The 22,129-nt window shown below is 20.6% G+C and overlaps 6 protein-coding genes across 6 annotated transcripts; 4 read left to right on the forward strand and 2 right to left on the reverse strand.

The window, feature by feature from the left end:
• Positions 1-1,056: 1,056 nt before the first annotated feature.
• SRAE_2000050900 (Nematode fatty acid retinoid binding family-containing protein) lies at positions 1,057-1,653 on the forward strand (the record flags this gene model as incomplete). The annotated part of the gene is made up of 2 exons (XM_024651347.1): positions 1,057-1,092; positions 1,138-1,653. 2 exons carry the CDS (start codon positions 1,057-1,059, stop codon positions 1,651-1,653), a joined length of 552 nt encoding a protein of 183 aa, XP_024505034.1.
• Positions 1,654-1,806: 153 nt separating this feature from the next.
• Positions 1,807-3,105, forward strand: SRAE_2000051000 (Hypothetical protein; the record flags this gene model as incomplete). Its single annotated transcript, XM_024651348.1, has 1 exon — positions 1,807-3,105. The coding sequence occupies one exon, from the start codon at positions 1,807-1,809 to the stop codon at positions 3,103-3,105; it is 1,299 nt and encodes a 432-aa protein (XP_024505035.1).
• A 237-nt stretch (positions 3,106-3,342) lies between these two features.
• SRAE_2000051100 (Zinc finger, C2H2 domain and Zinc finger C2H2-type/integrase DNA-binding domain and Zinc finger, C2H2-like domain-containing protein) lies at positions 3,343-5,558 on the reverse strand (the record flags this gene model as incomplete). Its single annotated transcript, XM_024651349.1, has 5 exons — positions 3,343-3,528; positions 3,582-3,726; positions 4,079-4,808; positions 4,861-5,221; positions 5,415-5,558. The coding sequence occupies 5 exons, from the start codon at positions 5,556-5,558 to the stop codon at positions 3,343-3,345; spliced, it is 1,566 nt and encodes a 521-aa protein (XP_024505036.1).
• Positions 5,559-12,288: 6,730 nt separating this feature from the next.
• Positions 12,289-13,360, forward strand: SRAE_2000051200 (Hypothetical protein; the record flags this gene model as incomplete). Its single annotated transcript, XM_024651350.1, has 4 exons — positions 12,289-12,482; positions 12,543-13,008; positions 13,061-13,260; positions 13,303-13,360. The coding sequence occupies 4 exons, from the start codon at positions 12,289-12,291 to the stop codon at positions 13,358-13,360; spliced, it is 918 nt and encodes a 305-aa protein (XP_024505037.1).
• A 1,711-nt stretch (positions 13,361-15,071) lies between these two features.
• Positions 15,072-15,995, reverse strand: SRAE_2000051300 (Peptidyl-prolyl cis-trans isomerase FKBP8; the record flags this gene model as incomplete). Its single annotated transcript, XM_024651352.1, has 2 exons — positions 15,072-15,917; positions 15,963-15,995. The coding sequence occupies 2 exons, from the start codon at positions 15,993-15,995 to the stop codon at positions 15,072-15,074; spliced, it is 879 nt and encodes a 292-aa protein (XP_024505038.1).
• A 2,100-nt stretch (positions 15,996-18,095) lies between these two features.
• Positions 18,096-21,183, forward strand: SRAE_2000051400 (Histone-lysine N-methyltransferase, H3 lysine-79 specific; the record flags this gene model as incomplete). The annotated part of the gene is made up of 2 exons (XM_024651353.1): positions 18,096-18,292; positions 18,357-21,183. The coding sequence occupies 2 exons, from the start codon at positions 18,096-18,098 to the stop codon at positions 21,181-21,183; spliced, it is 3,024 nt and encodes a 1,007-aa protein (XP_024505039.1).
• Between the last annotated feature and the right edge of the window lie 946 nt (positions 21,184-22,129).

A 22,129-nucleotide genomic window follows, 5' to 3' on the forward strand; every position in this document is an offset into this window, starting at 1 on the left:
ATTTTTAAGTAATGATAAGAAGTGGGGGTAATATTTTCACTTTTTATTCTGAAGACAATATATATGTATATGAGAAAATAACACATTTATTGGATGAGGAAGTTAAAAAATCAAATATTATATCTTTGAAAAGTTAATGATGAAACTAACTAGTATTGTAAATATATATATATATATATATTTATGATATTATAGATAGATATTATTCATTATTACTGTGCGATAATGAAACAGGTAATAAAATATAGGTTGTCTGACGTAAATACATAAAAAAATACCCATTGATAGTAGTGCTTTTGACGTCAAAATTAAAAAAGAAAGATAATTAACTAATCTTAAAGTAACTCTTGAGAATGAAAATTTTCTTTTTTAAAAAACTATACAAATGATAAAAGTTATAAAAATATATTTATATATTTAAGATATAATAGATCTAGTGAGTTAACATTTTTATTAAATATATAAATCTACATCAAAGATATAATATAGGAAGGCTAGTTTAAAGAAAGTTGAAGCTTTTTTTTTCTAATGTACCTTCTGACGTATTTGAAATGTTAATATGTCAGAAGATTGTCAAATTTTGTTGACAGGTTCTTTAAAATAACTGTGTGCAAAAATTTTAACGGCAATTATTTGATTTTTAAAAGTTTAGAAGATTTATATTTCTTAAAATTATCAACGATGTAATCTATTGAGAATATTACAGCCTCTTTTTAAAAAAAAATATATTATTTTCATTAAAATATTGTTTTTTTTTATGAAGAAAACAATATATTTTTTTAATGAGATGGCATATGACATATGAAACATGATTAATGATTTGTATATCATTTATAATGATTAAAAATAATAATAACAAAAGGATTGGACAAAAAAAAAATAATTTAATCAGGATTAAAATTTAGGGATAAATATAAAAAAAAAAAAAACTTTTTTGGAAATAAATTTTTATATTTATTAATAATGTTACTGTTGTTTGTAATAATAATACCTATCATAACACAAAATACTACTATATCAATTGAAAATTTTAAACAGCCTTTAGCTTTATTTTCAATGATCCCAAGCCAATTTTATGTATTCTTTAACTCAGTATGTTATTTATTTATTTTTTTAAAACAATATATCTTCTTCTAGTTAACAGATGGTGAAGAAAAAGAAATGATATATTTGCCTTATCAAATGGTTGAGTCAATGGAAAAAAGTTTAAATCTCTCAACTGAAGCATTAATGGCACCACTACAAAATATTACACCATCATTTAAAATTAAACTTACTACTTTTTCTGATGAATTAAAAAATATGACTAGAGAGATAAATGGTAATGGTAAAAAATTTTTGGCTAATTTTTTTAACAATCTACTTATAATATATAAAAAATTAATTAATGACAATAGTAATTTAATTGATAATACAAATATTTACCAATTGGGATATAATATTATACAGGAGTATTTAAATTTATCTACTCAAGATCGCCAATCATTAAGTAAACCATTTCCAACATTAAATAATCTTTTTAACAATCCAAATTTATTGGAGGCGTTAAAAAGTATCACTCCAACATCTACCTACAACGATTATGTTAATTTAAAAAATAAGCTTAAAGATTTATTATTAAGAGGCCAACTAGCACCAACTATCAATAACTAAAAATTATCATTTTATGATAATATTAAAAAAATAAAATTTAAATTTTTATTTTATTGATTATAATAAAGAGAAATATATATATATAAATATATAAATAATGTCTTTCTATTTATCATTTTTTTATTATTGTTATCCTTTCAAAGGCACAACAATATGACAATGAAGAATAATAAGAAAAAGGATAAATCTTTTAAAAACTTACAATCATTAAAAGATAATTCAACCAATTCTTTTGGTTCTGTAGATGAGTTAAAAAAATTATATAGTGATTGCCGTGTTACATATAGTCAATTTATGGCTAATGGTAAACCTGTTAAAACAAAAGAAGATAGATATCGTGATGAACCAATATGTTCTGTTAAAATTACTTTAAGAAATTATACTGATAATAAAAAAGTTATGAAAGAAATTTTGGAAAGATCAGATTATGTTTTAAGATCATATTTTAAAAAAAATTATCTCTCAATAAACGATGATTCATTATTTGATAGCACTACAAATAATTTTACATATCAGTTTCCTCCTACAACACCATTATCAACATCAACCTCACAAACATCATCATCTAGAAGAATGATAACAACTTCAAATCCAACAACATTAAAATCTTCTGATTCTTCTGTATATTATAATGATGGTAATAGAGATGCAATGATTGGAATAAAAAATATTCAAAAATCTAAATATTCAAATTTGTTTATTGGTACACTTACTGCTGAGGAGGCTGAAACTCAAACAAAAGATCAAAACACTTTTCGTATCTATTGTAGAATTTTGGATGAAAAATGTAATACAACAAATAAAAGTGGATGGCTTCAAATATACATTGTTTATAAAAATTTAACTAATAATTATATTCATATTCCAGTAATCAATATAATTAATGCTTCCAAAACTGAAGGTTTAACTTTCTTTAACTTTAATAATTCTGAAAAAGTATTTAAAAGTTATAATGATTTGATTGATTTTTTAAAAGAAATTATAAATGATAGACCAAGTATATTAGTAGCTAAATATGGAAAATCACAAGATAAAGGATGTGTACCAAAAATGAATAGAAATGGAAGTTCTTTAAAAACTAATGAACCAATATTTTATAATTATTATGTTGGTGTAAAATATCAAGATGAAGCTGAGGGTTACCTTCGTGGACCATTGGATTTCAAAATGTATCATCGTTTATTAGATAAAAAAAATTGTCTTAATTGTTCTAATCCAAATCCACAATTATATATTATTTATCAATGTCATTCAGGGCAAGTTCTTCATATACCAATAGTTTGTCGTAAAAAGGATTACAATGATATAGAATATGCTATCTATCAATTTGATGGAATTTCACCAGTATTTGATAATCTTAACTGTATAACCTCATACCTTTTTAAATCAGTAGTTGATTTTAAAAGACGTAGTAGAAGAAGAATCAATAATGATAATGATAATAGAAAATAACAATGACAAAAATTTTATAAACAACATTTATATATTATACAAAAAAAAAATTATTTTTTTTAAAAAAATATCTATTATTAAATTAACGATAAATTACTTTTTTTAAAAGTAGTTAAAATGTCTACAAATAAAAATAATTATTACTTTCATTAAATTTCCAATCACTAGTACCATTTTTTTTTATCATAATATATATTATCCTATATATAGTATTAAAAAAAATAAATAATATTATTTTTAAATAACCGTATTAATTGGATTATCTAACAACAACTTTGATTTTTCTTTATTATTATTTTTATCAATCATTCCATCATATTTCTTTTTAACTTTTTTATTAATTTCTTTTGAATTTAAAGGAATTGCTGAATTTTTTGTTTGATGTCTAGCACCTAAATGTCTTGATAAAACATCTCTACGTCTCTGAAATAATCATAATTATATATTATATAATATAATATTTTATATATACTTACAGCTGCATAATTACATATAGGACATTTATATGGTTTTTCATCTGTATGAGTACGTCTATGTGTCCGTAGGTGATCAGATCGTGAAAAAAATCTTCCACAATCATTACATCCAAATGGTTTTTCACCAGTATGGCGTCGTAAATGCCTAAAAATAAGAAGATTATCATAGTATTATAATATTTTATTATAGATAATAGATTGACACTCTACCGTTTTTATTTTTTCTTATCATTTCTAGAAATTATATATTTCAAAAAGTTTTATATATATTATAATGATAAGTAATTAAAATGAAAGTATTACGAGAAAGAAATGTACAATAATTTTATAAGGACAATTTTTAAAAGATAAAATTATTTGCAAAAATATTAATAAAAAAAAATTACATTATACTTTGATAAAAAAAAAAAAAATTAATGATAAGGTAAAAATGTATAATTATGTAAAAATTTTTTTTAAAAAAAAAAAAGGAAATGAAAGAATAAAATAATACTTACCTTGAAAGTATATCAGGACGTCTAAAGTCTTTATTACAATATTCACAAATATATTGTTTCTTACCATGAATATCTCCAGTAAAAGATTCTTCTTGTTGTGACGGTATAATTGTTGACATCTTATCTTCTTCTTTGTTTGTTAAAATAATACTATTATTTTGATTATCTTCTGTATTATTACTATTATTGTTATTATTATTATTAATTGTTGGTAGAATAGATGTAATTTTATATAAATTATTGTGATTTTGGTGAGAAATAATATTATTATTGTCAAATGATATTGATGTCCTATCTCCATTACCATTATTAAAATTAATAGAATTTATTTTTGATTGTTGTTGTTGTTGTTGGAGAAGAGTAAAATTTAACAATAACCTTTGGGCATTTATGGCTCTTTTAATAGTTGTATCAAAATTATTTTGATATTCTTTAACAGCCTGTTTTTGTTCCATTTCAATTAATGTTTTTAATTTTTGAATTGAAAAATTATTACAACTACCTGGATTATTTGTTGTATTTAAAAAAATTGATGGTGTTATTTGGTTAGGTGATCGATGAAGAAGTGTATTATGTGAATAAATATGTGGAATAGGTGTTGAATTGGATGATTGAATACATTTTATCATACTACTACTATCTCCCGTCACTGGAGCTGATGATGATGAAAGATCAGGAAATTTAGTTGTTGTTGAAGGTGTTATTGTTTCTGGTGTCTTTGATAAAGATGCTAAAAATAAATATTTAATTAAAAATTTTTTTTTTTTAAATATTAAATTTACCTGAAAAAGAATGACTATTAATGATGTCAAAATTGAAACGAGTTTCTTGATTACCAACAGAACCTGGTGTAGGAATAAATGCACTATCCGGAGCTGATGATAATGTCAATGGTGACAATCCTGGTGGTGAAAATGGTGATGCTCCATAACAATTATTAAATAATATATTATTGGTAGAGATATGTGTTGGTGATTTAATAGCTATTGGAGATGATATTGGTAAACCTAAACCAGAATCAGAACTAGACGAAGAATGTCTTTTATTTCTAAATTGATTCCATTTTTCATGTAATAAACTAGCTTCTGTTGGTGTAAAAACTAAAGAATCATTTATTTCATTTTTTATCATAGCACTATTCTTCTGTAATAAAAAGAATTTTTTTTATTTTATGTATTATATTATTTAACAATAAAAAAAAAATATATATATATATATATTTATGCTAAAAGACATTGGTATATTTTACAAAAAAAAAAAAAAGAGAAACAATGAATTATATAACTAACTGTTATAGAAACGTAACAAATAGAATTAATGGTATAAAAAAACCTACAAATGATGCATTATCTATAGAGATTGTGGTACATGATGATGTAAATGAAGAAGAAGATAATTTGTCTTGAATAATGGTTGACAATGCAGAAGAAGTTTCAATTGACATCTCATTTAATTGTCCAGAGAAATATCCTAAAGACATATTATCAATGATCCTATAATTATTTATCATCAATATTAAGAACTATAATTATTAACTACTAAAAAGGTAATTAACTTTAAAAGTACCATATCTAAAATATTAAAATATATATGAAAGAATACATATATAAATATATATATATATTTATTCACATATATATACACCCACACTTCGCCACCACAATCAGTGTGTTAAAAATTGATAAGAAGAGACATGGAAGCATGATGATTATAGAGTTTGTATATAATTTTGTATGGTAATTTAAATAAAAAAAAATTAAAGTGTCATAATTTATTGGAAAAATTATTTTTAGTAAGGATAAAGTGAATGTATTTTTTTTTTATTTTAAATAATATCAAGAAACATTAAAATATATAATTTAACTTTTAAAATATGAAATTTATTATTAAATGGAAAAAAAAAAGTTATATTATAGGATGATAGAAAGGTTTAATTTATTATATTGATGAAAGTATATTTTTTTTTCACAAAAATAATTATGTAAAAGATAACCAAAACGGTTACATTTGATAAAGAAAAAGGAGAAAGATACTAATATATATATATATATATATATATATATATATATATATATACTATATAAGAACGGCAGTTAAAATGATAGGTAATAATTGATATATAGAGGTTATCATTATTTAAAGTATTATCATATTTAATCAAACAGTAACCATTTGACATACAAAAAGTTTATAAGACAAAATATAATTGTCACTTTTTAAAAGAGTTATCTAAAAGATAATATTTTTAAATAATTACAAAAATAAAATATATCTTCATATGTAAATGAAAATCTACCTTAAATCATAGACAAATTTAAACACGCCATACAATCATTCATTAATTTCATTCATTCGGTCAGCTGACGATATAATCTTTTTTCTATTAACTTTATTTTTAAGTGTTATAATAATATATCCCTAAAATATTTTAGGTAGAATATAATATTAGACATAGACAACAAACCACCACCACAAACGACGACATACGTGAAATATAAAATTTTTAAAACTCCGAGAAAAAAGGATAAAAGAGTAGGAAGACAGAAAAAAAAAGAATTTTCTTTTTTCTTAATGTGATCAGAAATTCTATTGAAATTAAAGGAGGAAGTAAAAAATTTCTAACTAGTAATATGTGAAACATTTTATATATTATCATTTAAAAAGTTTGTTACTCAAAAGTTATATATTAATATAATAGAGAAAAAAATGTAGCATCATCTTTTATTGTAACTTGAGGTGTTTTAAAATATATAAGATTTATAAAGTAATATTTATCAAAAAAAAAAGAAAAAAGACATGTTAAGGACATGTTAGAAATGTTATTATAAGTAAAAGTGTTTAAAAAAATATTTTGATATTTGATTCGAGTAAATATGTGAAATCAAAAGATAAAACAACATTATCATAAGATGATCACTTTATTATGTAGGAGTTTTTATTTATTTTTTTTTTTTTAAATATCTGATGAAGGGTCATTTTTTAAATAATTGTTGTATATACAGATATTATCTAAGATTATTACCCATTTCCTCATTTATTGTAATATATATTTAATGGAAAGAAAAAAAAAATAAAGTGGGTAAGAAAAAAACTTGTTTTCATTTTGGTTAAAAAAAAAATATTTCTATAGTTTAAAAAAATTTTTTTTAATAAATAAAATATTTATATGATCATTATATGGATAAAAAAGATTTTTGATTACTTAATAACGAGAGGGTTCTTTCCTCTTTAATAATAATATATATTAATAGATAGAAATAAAATAGATAAATATGGCATTCTATCATCATCATACTAACCTCAATATTATATGTATATATATAAATATATTTTATGGAATGAAATATAATAATAATTTCTGGATACACATTAAACTTTTTCTTTATTTTTATTTACCAAAAAAAAAAAAGATTTTTATTAATATATATACGTGTATTACTACGATTTAAATATTACATCATATTACACATGCATTTTATAGTTGAGTAAAACTCTACTATATATTGAGAATATTTTATAACTTTTTACAATATTTTTATATGAATATTATAAATATATATGTATATATATTTATTTACATATATATAATTTTTTTTTAAAGTAATTAAAGGTATTGTGATTAATAATATCAAGGATAAAAAAAAAGATTATTTATCGTTTATCTATAGTAAATATTAATTTCGCAAACTTTAATTAAGATAAAAGGATATCAATAAATAGGTAAAGATTATTATTAAAAGGAAGTTAAAATAAAAAATACTTATAAAAGTAAACAATTATATTAATTATGTTGTAAAATAATTATTTTATTTATACGTAATAATGTTTTTTTTTAACAAAATATTTATGTATATTTCCTTATTATATAATCATATTAATAATCACAACAATAAAAACATATTTTATAAATATATATGTATATCTTGTTATAAACTTTAAAGTTTGAAACAATTATTTACATCTAAAGATTTATAATATAAATAGACAAAAAAAGTGACGTAATATACTATTACTGATAAAATTCTTATCAACCTACTTTTCTTCTTCCTTCCTTTTTTTTCAACTCAAAAATAATTTTCTTATCCTCCTTAAAAATTCTTTTCTTATCCTTTTATATAGTTAACTAATAAATATATCCTTAAAAGATACCCATCAAAATATATAAATATAAAAAAAGAGAGATTTTAACATCTATTTTTTCTCTTATTATCTATACTAAAATAAAAATGTAGTAGTGGATATCAATTTAAAAATGTTTCTTTTAATATAGATATATTCTATTTCTTCTTCCTATATAGATAAAATATTCAAAGGAAAAATATATATATATATATATATATACATATAATCATAACATTTTTTTTTCCAAACAAAGAAAAAAAAAGTTTGTTTTTTTTTTTAATAAAAAAAAAATAGTAAAGAAACAGAAAAATTAAAATATACATCAAATATTGCTGTAAAATAGTCTAATGAATTTATATAACAAAAAAAAATTGCCTAAAAAAACATAGATTATAGAAAATGTATATAAATATTTTTTTTTTTAAATAAACTTTAAGAAAACTTCTATAATTTAAACTTTAATTATTGAACAAATTCATTCTACCTATAATTATATAAACAATATACTGGAAAAAAATAATAATTGAAAGTACTTTTAATTTCTTATACATGTAATAAAATATTGATGAGGAAAAAAAAAAATTTCATAAAAATTTTTAAATACAAACGTATTCATATATATATAAAAATATATATATATATTAATATATAAAATTATGGAGAGTGAAATATAAATATTATTTTATTTTAATAATGAAGAAGGTAAAAAAAAATTGAAGAAAAAATTTTTTACTTTTCATTTAAAAAAAAAAATGAATAGAAATAATCATCCATTTAAAAAATTCTCATTCTTATTTTTTATTATTTTTATTTAACTCTCTCAAGATAATAAGTTTTATGCCACCATGAAAGCTTTATTATTATTGAAATAATAAATTATATAGATATCTTTTTTAAGAGATATCTATATAATTTTTTTTTTTGAATAAAAAAAGTAAAAGTAATCTTTGATTATATTTTAAAGTTAAATAAAAAAATTATTAGGTTAGTAATTATTTAGAATATATTCTTTCTTTATAGATAATAAACTAAGTTTATTTTATTCTATAAAATAATATAAAAAGTATAGTTTTTCATGAAAAAAAAAAGCAAACTTATATGGAATTTTTTTTTTTACCTTATTGTAATTTAAAATAAATTTTATAAAAAAAATATAAATAAGTTATATATATATATGTATATATATACATATAGTTTCATTCAATTTGTTAACAAAAAGATCTAATTTAACAAATATTAAGAAAGATGATGTAAAGGACACTAAGAATACATAAATAATATCATGGAGAATAAATAATTTCAAGAAGTTTAAAATAACCAAAATGTAGAGTATATAATATGCTATCATATTATATATAAAGGTAAATAAAAATGACGTTACTTTTTTTACAACTTCACTTCAATTTTCAAAGAAATATTCTTTTTTTTTAAATATTTATATGTTTCCTCTCTATTTTTAGTTAATCATAGAAATAAGATATATCTTAATAATAATAAGATGAAGAAGGGAGGCATACATACATAGATAGAAAAAAAATTTTTTTTTTTTTTTGAAAAGAGCCTCTTAATATCAAATTTTTCAAGATAAAAAGAAGAATGATGAAATAAGATGTAGATAGATATATAATTTTTTAAATTAACAAGCAATTACATTCTTTTTTTTTTAAATTAAAATTATTGCCTTTCCTGAGTGTATATATAATAGAGGAAATAATTTTTATGTCATAAAAATCTCATTAAGATTTTCCATTTAAAGATGAAAATTAAAATAAACCTTAAAAAGATCTTTTTTAATTGTATTTATTTATTTTTGTATATATATATATATATATACTTTTTAAAAATATATCTTTGTTCAAAATTTTTCTTCCCTTTTTCTTTATTTTTATTATAAACACATTTCAAATTTATAATATATATTTTTTTTTCTCATTTATTTTAATCATTAATCAAATATAAACTATCAAAAGATAAACACATACATATACTTTTTCTTTAAACAAAAAAGTTTTTGATAATTAAATGATCAGGAAAAAAAAAATTATTATTATCCTTGATTTTTACTTTTTATATATTTATATATATTAACTAAAAGATATTTTCAATGATATAATACATTTTTTAAAAAACCAAAAAAAAAATAACTTTTCATCTGTTGCACTTGAAAAAAGAAGGAAAAAAAAAATAATATATTTGTACTTTTTAAAACTAGAAATGTACCTGACACTAGCCGTTTCAATTTACACTAATAAACTTGATTATTACTTAATATACACAATGCTTAAAGGCAAAATTATGATAAGACTAAGAAGGAAATCACGTGAATGATAAGGAAAGTTATTTAATGACATTGAATTATATTAATTTAATAACTACAATAACATTTGTATGTATATAATGTATTAAACAAAAAAAAAAATTTTTTTTAAATTAATCTTTGTAGTGTAAATTCATGATAAGAGATAAATTAATATTGTCTGTGAAAGGTAACAAAAAATAATTTTAAAGACAGGTTAATACTATTTAATTATACCTAGGTCAAAGGTTACCACGCCATAATTTTATTTTTAATAATTTTGTTATGAAGATAAAAGTTTGTCTTATGATTGAATAAAAATTTTTCTTCCAAAATTTAAAAAATAAAAAAAAAAAGAAGAAAAAAAGGTTTAGTATAAAAAAAAAAGTTAATTTTTCTTTTTTTGTTTTCTATACATTAGTTCAAAAATAAGATAAATATCTTGGAACATCAGATAAATATTCATTATCAAAAAAAAAAGAAAAAGTATATTAATTCTTTCTTCATTAATAAGAACTACAATTGTATTTTATATAATTTTGAAAACTAACTCTTCACGTGAACATCATTTGAAACTTTGTCTTTTAGTAAATATATGTATATATAAAAATTTTGAAAATCAATCTTCATGTTGGTGTGATAATTGATAAAATATATATATATCTATATAATATAATACTTTTTCACCAAAACATCGCAAATTAAATGGTAAAATATAAAACTTTTTGAAAATTAATTGCTTAACTTATAAAAATGTTTTTATAATTATAATAAAATATCAAAGATTAACCTTAAAAAAAAATATTATTTGAATAGGTATTACAAAAAAATTTGCTTTCAATTTTGAAAGAAAACATGTACTCTATTATTATAAAAAGTACCCTCAAAAAGTAGTTTTTATTCATAATTTAAATTTAAAGAAAAAAAAACTTTTTTTTTATCATGGTACTAAAACATTCATGTTTAGATGTATTTAATACGTGAAAAAAAATATATAAATCTTAAATGTCTTTTTTTTTTTTGTTACTTTTATTTATCATATATTCTTTTGTCTCGTCGTCATCATTATAAAGAGACATATTGTTTTTTTTTTTATTGTCTACTATTATTTATTGTTTTATACATTATTTTGGTTTAAGAAGAAAAATATAATTACTTTTTTTTTTAAATAAAAAAATGAAAAATGTCTCTTTTAATAGGATAGTATAAACAAATATAATCTTTTTTTTTATTTCAATGATAAAAAGGAATCCCTCTTTATTTATATTATATCATTCATATTATTATTTTTAAAATACATCTGTTAAATATAAACACAATCATATTGTCATTTTTTTTTTATTAATTTTTAACAACATATTTTAAAATTTGGGTAACCTCCATAATAATTGTTACATTTTTAATAATTGATTTTTCTTCCTTTTCTTAAAAAGGGTGTGATTCTTGGATGATATTATATTTACATATTTTATAGAAAAAGGTGATCCAATATATATATATTATCTATAATAACATATATGTTAAAAGGAAAAAGTATTTCCTTATCTCCGCCCATCTTCTGTTGTACAAAAGGACTATATATATATAAATAAATATATATATATATATATATTAATTTCATCTTCTTGCAATTCTAACGGAGGACACAACTACAACTACACAGCTGATGATCTATATGTGTCCAGAGTATTGTTATTATTTTCCACCAAATTTCTAAACTTTTAAGTTTAATCTATTAAAAATTTTAAACAAAATAATACATTCTCATTAAAATTATTTATAAAAAAAAAAGATGTGTGCATTAAAATCTGTTGAAGGATTGTCTAAATCATTAAAAGTATGTTGGGAAGATGGAATTGCAGCACAATTTTCATATCTATGGCTAAAAGATACTGCTTTAAGACCAGCTTTAATTCATATTGACTTAAATACTAAACCAGAAGATTTACAAATTAAAAAAGATATATTAACTGTTACATGGCCAAGGTATAAATTTTTATCATTCAATAATTATAATACATATATATAACTATTTTTTCCATTTAGGTATACTGAATCATCATTTACTAGTAAATTTTTACGTCGTCATATAACAAAAAATCCCAATAACAATTTATTGATAAATAAAAATATTTTTAATACACCTGATCATACACCATCTGAATCATCATATTGTCCAAAAATTTTAAATGAAAAAGGTTGCTTAATAACTTCATTAAGATTAGCACCAAAAATAACTCCAATGGGAAATTTTATATGGACTGGTAGTATGAGAGAACCAGCAACTGTCTGGCCATATCTTCAACAGATTCCTTCACTTTTATCTGTTGAACCAATTAATAATCAACCAGGAACATTATATCTTGTAGATATGTATACTGCTTTAAAAATATTTCAAAATGAGGAACCTCAATTATATAATTTATTAATTGATTATCCATGGGTATATAGATCTGGGCCATTTGCGGCTCATCACAAATTATTAAATATTCAAAATGGTAAAATTATTTCCGTAAGTTACAAAACTTTATTTTTAAATTATATAAATATATATATCATTCAAGGCCATCTTTAATAATGATCAAAGATGTTCAGAAATCCCAATGAATGAAGAATTTTATTTGGCTTTGAAGAAATTTGGTATAATTTCAACAAAGTTAATGAAAGTTGTCAAAATTAATCCGGGTCAAATACTTTTTATTAACAATCAGACAACGTTACTTGGCGCTCCAGCTGAGCATAATAGAATTATGAAAGTTTGCACGTATTTTTGAAAAGAACATGACTCTATACTATTTTCTTTTAGATTTAGAGAAAATTTCTTTTTCATTTGTCATGTATTATTATCACCATTAACATTATAACAATATACTTGTGAGATATAAAAAAAAAACTTGTAGATATTATTTTTATTATTGCTTTATTCTTTTTTTCTTCTATAAAATCTGTGATTTATTTTTTTACATACATTATTTTCTTTTTTAAAATCAATTACTTCTAATATAAATATGTATTAAAATAATATATTGATAAAAAAGACAGTTGATAATAAATGTGGTTCTGATAGTAATATAAATAAATTATCAAATAATCAGATTTTAAATAAAGTCATATGTAAAAATATTTTTTATTTTAATAAAGGAAACTTAAAAAAAAACGTTGACATTGTTGTAACACGAAATACCATTCATTTGGAAGGCTGGTTACAGATGATAATTAATTTTAAAAAAATGACATTAAAATATTGCTGATAATTAGTACTAAATTTTTATGTTAAATTTCATTGGAAAAAAAATTTCTAAAATAAATGTTACTATGTAAAATGTTAAAAAAAAAGCAAAGAATAATTTATTTTCGAGAAAATATGTGCACCTACTTATTCTCATTAATTGGGAATGTCTTTGTTTTCTGATTATTGAACATCTAATTAATGATAGTTTAATAAAACAATGTCATTGAAATATTTAAAGTGGTTTTCTTTCATATGAATAAGTTGTGAAATTATTTCTACCAAAGATCAAAAAAAGGAAAAATAAAGATGAAATTTTATTTAATAAAGTTTTTTCTTTATTACTTAATTTATAGTTGTTGAATTTAAAAAAAAAAATTACAAGTTACAAATTTTATCGTTCCATTATTTTTTAAAAAAATTATGTTTCAATGAATATTTCTTTTATTTTTTTTTATATTTATGAATAATCTATTTGTAATGTGAAATAATTTTAATAAATTCATTGTAATATTTTAACAATTTAATGATTTTATAAAGATAATTTTTATTTTATTGTCATAAAAATTAATTAAATTATCTATTAGATTCTATTCCTACTAACTTACTTTGTGATGAATGTTGTATAAATTAACTTGAGATATCTGTATTTGCTTTTAGATTTCAAGTTACTTTGACCGTTAAACTTATATATGAGCCATCAAATAAATTTTTTGATAAAATAGATAAAAGTTTATTTAAAAGATGTCTTTAAATAAAAGTTATTCTTAAGAAATTAAAATTTATCAAGCTATAAAATGTACAAGATACTGTAAAAAATATCTTTATTATCCCCGATTATGAATCATCTTCATAAAAATTAAAATTTAAATATATATGTATATATGCAAAATTATAATCAAATGATTTAATAGATTTATTTTTCTAAAAATATAATCATGTTTATGTAAATTTGGGATGAAAGATACACTGGTATTATCTGCTAATGTTATAAACATTTTTTTTAATATAAAGAAATTTTAAAAAAAAATATATTTGTAATAATAATCAATTTAAAGCTAGATTCATTTCTTTATAAAAATTCTAAAAATATTTAAGTGTTTCACTATCATAGTCGCGGAAAATTTTTATTTTAATCAGAAGTTAAATAAGAAAATAAATTATTTTATATTTAAATTAATTTCCGCATTATGAAATGACACGTGAAATAATATTTAAATATAAAATTTTGTTTGAAGTTATTGAAACACCTTTTTATAAAGATTTTCATTATATAAGTATAAATAATAAAAATTATTGGTATTATTCATATTTATTACACTTTTAGAAATATATAAAATAGGTTGTCATCTCATCATCTTTCTATAGAATTCACGTTGATCATCATCAACTTTTTTTTTATACTTTATAAATTGATTAAATCTTTTCTCTAATTCCATCTTCTCTGAAGGTAAATTAATCATAGATTTTTCAATTAAAGTAATTGCTTTTTCATACAATCTTAAATCCTTCAATATTATAAGGTGTTTGTAGATGATGTTGACGTTTTCTGGATTAGTGGAAACAGCAGCTGTTGACATTTTTAAAGCATTTGTATGGTCTTTTAATTTATAATAACATACTGCTAGATTATTTTGAAGAATTGACATTTCAATAAGTAACAATTTATCAAATCTATTAATGGTTATTTCATCCAAAATATGTAATAATTTATTGTAAATAAACATTGCTCTATCAAGTTCACCTCTTTGAAAATAAAATTTACCTTTTTTTCGAAATATCTTAAAATTTTCTAAAATTTCATCTATAGGAGTATCATCTAGTAACAATTTCTGGTGTCCTTCTATAGATATCAAATGAATTTGAACAATTAAATCATGATTTGGAGGTATTATACATGAATTTTCAAGTAAGCCAATTTCTCCATAAGCTAGATGAGATTTTATTTTAAAAATTGCTGTTTCTCCAACATCCATATACTTACAGGCTAATTCAATTCCTTCAGTATTCAAAAGATATCCCAAAGTAAAAGTTATTTCTTCTGAATGAGAATTGTTTAGACCATGATAAATAAGAATTATTTTAATAATATCACCATCAACAGGTTTGATATTATTTCCTTCATTGATGACTTTTTTTAAAAGTACTCCTGTTCCAATGACATCTTCATAAGGTTCATTAAGATCAGTATCCTAGAAAACTTTTTTTTCACTATAAATAACAAAAAGAAAACATACATTAATATTATTGTTTAAAGTAAGATTATTCATTAAAAAAAAGAGATATTTAATATTAAATCATATTTATTAATAGATATTTTTTAAAAATTATGAATATTTGAATATAATTTATCAACATTAATCAAAATTTGATTTTTTCAAATGAAAAGAATATTTATAAATATAGAAAATGATAATTAATATTGAATATACTAAAAATAAGTAAAACAATAATAATTATACTATTGAATAAACTATAAATAATGGAAAAAGCAACAATATAGTTAATAAAAGATATACTATAATATTTATACTGTACGGTTAGTTTTAGCATATAGTCGTTTTTTTAATTTACATTAAGTATTCAGAATCTTTTGTTTTATTATTTATTACATTAATATAAACTTTCAACGCTTCTTTTTCTAAAGTCCATTTTAGTAAACACATTATTTTTAAGAACATATTTTAATTTTTAAGCGATTTGATTACCCCTTTTTATAATTCTTAATAAATTATTATGCCGTTTTTTTTTAATTTCATTAGCTTTAAAAAAAACTTTATTTACTATCAATTTTCAATTTTTTTTTATTTTAAGTTATTATTTTCATATAAAATAATTTTTATTTTTTTTAGTGAATAAAATTACATATTCATTAATCCAACAATCTTTTTTTAAAGTTAATAATTATATGTAAAAATAAAAACAAACATGTTTTTTTGAATCCAATTATTTATAATTGATAAAATAATAATTTATCTATTGATGGAGTAAATATTATTCTAAATTGGAGTAGTATTTATTTATATTTTATGGTACATTTTTGGTACTTTTAATTTTATATATATTTTTCCTTTGAATATTTTATTACATGTTTTGAAAAATTTTAGGGTTTTTTATGTTTTCTTTTTCAATATAATTTAAAAAATTATTCCTTATAAGTATATGCAAATCAATTAAAAATTTACTAAGACTTAAAATGATTTTCATCAATTTTTATCTAAAAAGAATTTTGTTTCTAAACTTTTTGTGTTAGGATAAAAGTATATTTTTATAAAATAACTATAACTTTAAAATTTCTGATGATAAAATAAAATAAAAGTTAATGTTTTGAACTAAATTTTAAAAAAAATAATAAAAAGTACATTGAAATAATGATAAAAACAATCAATAGAAATGTACAAGATGTAGAATGATCTAATTAACTCATATAGAAATAAAAAAGTATACTTATAATATCTTCCAATACTAAATTTTTATGTAATCAAAATCTCAAAAATTATCTAATAAGATTCTTGAGAAGATAAACATTATAAAATACTTTTTAATATGTTAATAATTATCATAGTTGTACAATATAAGGTTTTTAAGAAAAAAATAACATATTTTTAAAATGAATTTATTGAAATGTAAATTCTATAAGAAGATAGATAATATTTTGGAGCATATTATACCAGAAATTAAAAAATTTTACTTTTTATCTAAGTCATTTTAAGAATTTACAAAGTTTTTCAAAAAAATTTAATATATTGCATTAAATATAGGAATATGTTAAAAGTTATATTTTTGATAATATGTTCAATAAGATAGTAAAATAAAAAATTTCTTGTAAGTTTGAAATATAAAAAAAATATTTTTATATATAAAAGAAATTTTTATAAGTTATAACATTTAAAATATAAAGTTATATATATTTAATTTATTTAAAAAATAAAAAAATTTGTATAGATTTTAAAATTCAAAATAATTAATTATTTTTTATTAAAAATTATATTAAATATAAAAAAATATATAAAATAGTTTTCCTTAAAATTATTTTAACTATTTAGAATTTATGCATTTTTAAATGTTTAGAATATCTAGATTAACACTATCTAGATATTCTAGACATTTTATTTTCTGTGCTATATTATTAATATCGATTGAAACTAATAGCATTTCTATCTATCTCTCCACAAATATACATTTTAACTACATGTTGTGTTTGTAATTTTTGTGCACAAGTAAATACAATAATAATAATTTATCTTCATATTAATAGTTTATTTATTAAATAAAAATTATTTTTTAATTATTATTATTATTTATTATTTTATTTATAATATTAAAAATTACTATTTCTAGATATATAATAAAATACATACATTCCACCAATGAGTAATAAAGAACCAAATAATGAAATTCATAAAAAATCAGGAGATGAATTAGATGGAGGACCACCAAAGACGGAAAAAAAGTTAAAACTTTCTTCACCTTATGGTGGAGAATCTTTATATTATTTTTGGAATTATGAAGAAAAGTACAAAAATAAAAATAAAGTTATTGTTGCAGAGATAGTTGATTTAGTAAGGTAAATTTTTTCCCTCTTTTTTTTTTATTATAAATGAAATAAAAAATATTATAATTTTTTATAGGATAACAAAACATAAAATAAAAGAAATAAATGATGTTTTAAAACAACATGGACATGATATAAAATCTATTGAACCATATTATAATTTAGATAATCTTAGAATCTTATGTAGAACTTTTAATAAAGCTGTGAAACAACTTGGTGAAACATATTATAGTATTGCTAAAGCTGATAATAAATTAGGTAATGGTGGTGAACAATTTCAAGAAATTATCAATAGAGTTTATAACAAAGCTGTTGTTGATGTTAATGCTCTTAATAAACATTATGGTGCTTTTTCTTCAGAAACTTATGGTGAAACTACATGGAAAAGAATGCAAACAATTTTAGAAGAATTAAAATTAACAGATAAAGATGTTTTTGTTGATCTTGGTAGTGGTGTTGGTCAGATAGTATGTCAAGTAGCTGGATCATCAAAAGTTGGTAAAGCTATAGGAATTGAAGTTGCTGATCTTCCAGCAAAATATGCTCGTAGAATGGAATTTGAATTTTCTAGATTAATGAGATGGCATAACAAAACATTTAGACAATTTAAACTTTATCATGGAAATTTTTTAGATATGAAATATAGAAAATTAATAACAGAAGAAGCGACAGTTATATTTATTAATAATTATGCTTTTCATGAAAAATTAAATATGGAAATAAAAAGGCATCTTCTTCATGATTTAAAAGATGGTGTAAAAGTTATTTCCACAAAACCATTTGTAATTCATAAAGAAATAACTGAAAGAACATTAAATGATGTTAGTAGTATAATGGATATGAATGAATTTAAACCTGTTAATTGTCCAGCTTCATGGACTAATAAACATGTACCTTACTACCTTCAAACAGTTAATAGAGAAAGATTAATGGAATATTTTAGTAGACAAAAAAGAGCAAGAGATTTAAGAGAGATGAAAGAAACAAGAATATCAAGAGGTAGTTCAGTTTCTTCTACTAGAGTGGATGGATATAATGATAAAAAAGATAGTATTGATGGTAAAGAATCTACAAAACATAAAGAAAGTAAAAATAGTAATAAAGAATTGGGACATGAACGTAAAAGTCATAAAGACTCTGGAGATGAAAGAAAAATATCTAAAGATAATAGTATGAGAAAACATAAAGAAAATGTTGTAAGAACCCATTCGTCCGGTAGTCATGATAGTAAAGATGACAGAGAAACTAAAGATGTATCAATAAATTCTAAGGAGTCAAATACAAATGAATCATCGTCTAAAGAGAATAGTAAAGAAAGTTCAAAAAAAGCATTAGTGGAAGAAGACACAGAAATAGTTTATGGTGCGACGACCAGGAAAAAGTGGAAAGCAATTATTGGAGAAATATCTGAAAAAGATAAACATTCACACTCAAATTCTTCTACTGGAATTAACATGAACATAAACAATAATCAAGACATAGCAACACCATCGACAAATGAAACAGATATAAAGAAAAAAGGTAACGTTTCAGATTTAAGTAAAGAAAAACCAAAAATTAAACATGGACAAAGAGGTCGTCCAAAAAAGATTGTAACAACTATATCTGTAAATGGGGAACCTGCAACAAAGAGCGATAAAACTGAAGTTAAAATTACTCAAGAAGATAAAGAAGCATTAGAATTGATGGAAAAATTAAGTGAAGAAGCCGTCGAGAAGGTGTCTCATGAAAAAAGTAACAATGCTACTACAATTATTGAGAAACCACAAGAAAACGATAAACAAAGTATAATTGGTATAGAGACTGAAAATGAGAAAGATCATAATAAGGATGATATGATGATAGTAGAAATTCCTGAAAATGATTTTACAATAGAAGATGTCACAAATATACCATATATTCCTTCAAAAGATCCCTCAATAATAAAATCCGTAGATGTAGTTTTAGAGGAACAACGCCAAGAAATTTTAAAATTTATTGACTTTATGTATTCAGATGATTTTCGAAGGCAAACAGAGATAAAAATATTAAAACAACGTCAACTTCGTGAATCTAAAATTCAAAAAATAAATGCTCTTAAAACAATGATAGCTCTTCAACAAGAAGAAGGAAAACAGCTTCTTACAACTAGGATTAAAGAAGTAGGCATAGATGCTAAAACAGCTCCAGAATTTATAGATGCAGCAAAATTAATTGTTGAGACAAATAAAATTAAACAAAAAAGATTAGCAAATTTGGAAAGAGAAATAGCTGCTGCAGAGAGGACATATGAAGAGTATCAGGCAAGAATTAATGCCAAAAATGCCCATGATAAAAGTATAACAGATGTAGTTAATTCAGTAGCCAATGAAAATTTAATCGAAGATTCGATTGATAGTATTATTAACAGTGTTGCAAATAATAGTTTACCATCAAGTACTTCAGATTCTTATTGTAATACACCAACACCATCATTGGATTATCTTAGCCAAAAAAGAAATGCTAGAGGAAAATCAATCGTCAGAAGTGTTGGAAGTAAAAAAGTTGGAGGAAGTAAAAAAAGTTCAGTAGATAAATCGACGCCAGATATAACAGATGTTGAATCACAAGTTGAAAATATATTGAAAAAAATTCAAAATCAAAGTAAAGAACAAGAATCTTTAAAATCACAACAACGATTGAAGGGTGATAGCAAAAAACGTTCCAACGCCCTAAATTTATCATCGTCTTCTGCAACACAAGTATCACTATCCTCACTTAATTCAATACCAATTAAGAAAAAACGCTCTAATGGTAGTATTCATAGTAGTCTTTCAAGATCAAAATCTCCTCAATTAAATGTTAATCTTGAAAATTCAGTTAGTAATCTCAGTATAAAACAACATCCTCCTTCCACAACAAATGGCAACAATGAAGGAATTTAATATGGATTATTTAAAAACATTAAAAAAAAATATGAATTTATTTATTAAAATTAATAAAAACAATTTAATTTATAAAAAATACATTAAATAAGTATTTAATACATAAAAAAAGTTAAAATTTTTTTTAAAAAATCAATTTAATTATACTTTAAAAATTTAACAATGGACAAATATAAGTTAAATTAGATTTTGATTTAATAAACAAAACTTTTGAATAAATATGTTTTTTTGTTTAATAATTATTTTTATATTCAAACTGTTTGTAATTCAATTAAAAACTTCATAAAACTTATTTATAATAAATTTTTTTTTAAATTGTTATTATTCAGAAAATGAAAATCTTATTTTTATACCAAGTTACCAATTTTTAACAGTAAGAGAAGAGGAATTTACGTTGACAAATGAAATAGTCATTATGATTTATATTTTAATTAATTTTTTTTAAAATATTGTTTTAAACTTTTATATTTTTAATAGTTTATAAAATGTAATAATGTTTAAATAAAAAAAATTCTTACAACTTCTCTGTTAATTTAAAAATTTTTTTTTTAATTTCATGGTAAAAGTTATGCTCTGATTTTTTCTGTTTGAATTTACAATTTTGATATAAATATGTTTGTGAAAAATGATATTAAAAACAACTATTGTTATTGTTACTTTTTTTATTTACTTCTCAAATATTTTTAAACAGATGATATAATGTAAGATTAGTTAGCGAATGTTTCTTCTACAATTAATAAAGAAAATTAACAGATTATAAATGTAATAAAGTAATTGATCATTAAATATTATTAAAAAAGATATTATATTAAAGGAAAAAAAGTTTCACATAAATACATCTTTTAGTTTATCTAAATATTTTGTTCTAATCATATAAAAAAAAAACTCAAGAGAAAGTTTGATAAATGATAATCTTCCGATATTTTTTCAAAAATATGCTCATTAA

Source organism: Strongyloides ratti, assembly GCF_001040885.1.
Source record: "Strongyloides ratti genome assembly S_ratti_ED321, chromosome : 2".
NCBI classification, from domain to species: Eukaryota; Metazoa; Nematoda; class Chromadorea; order Rhabditida; family Strongyloididae; genus Strongyloides; species Strongyloides ratti.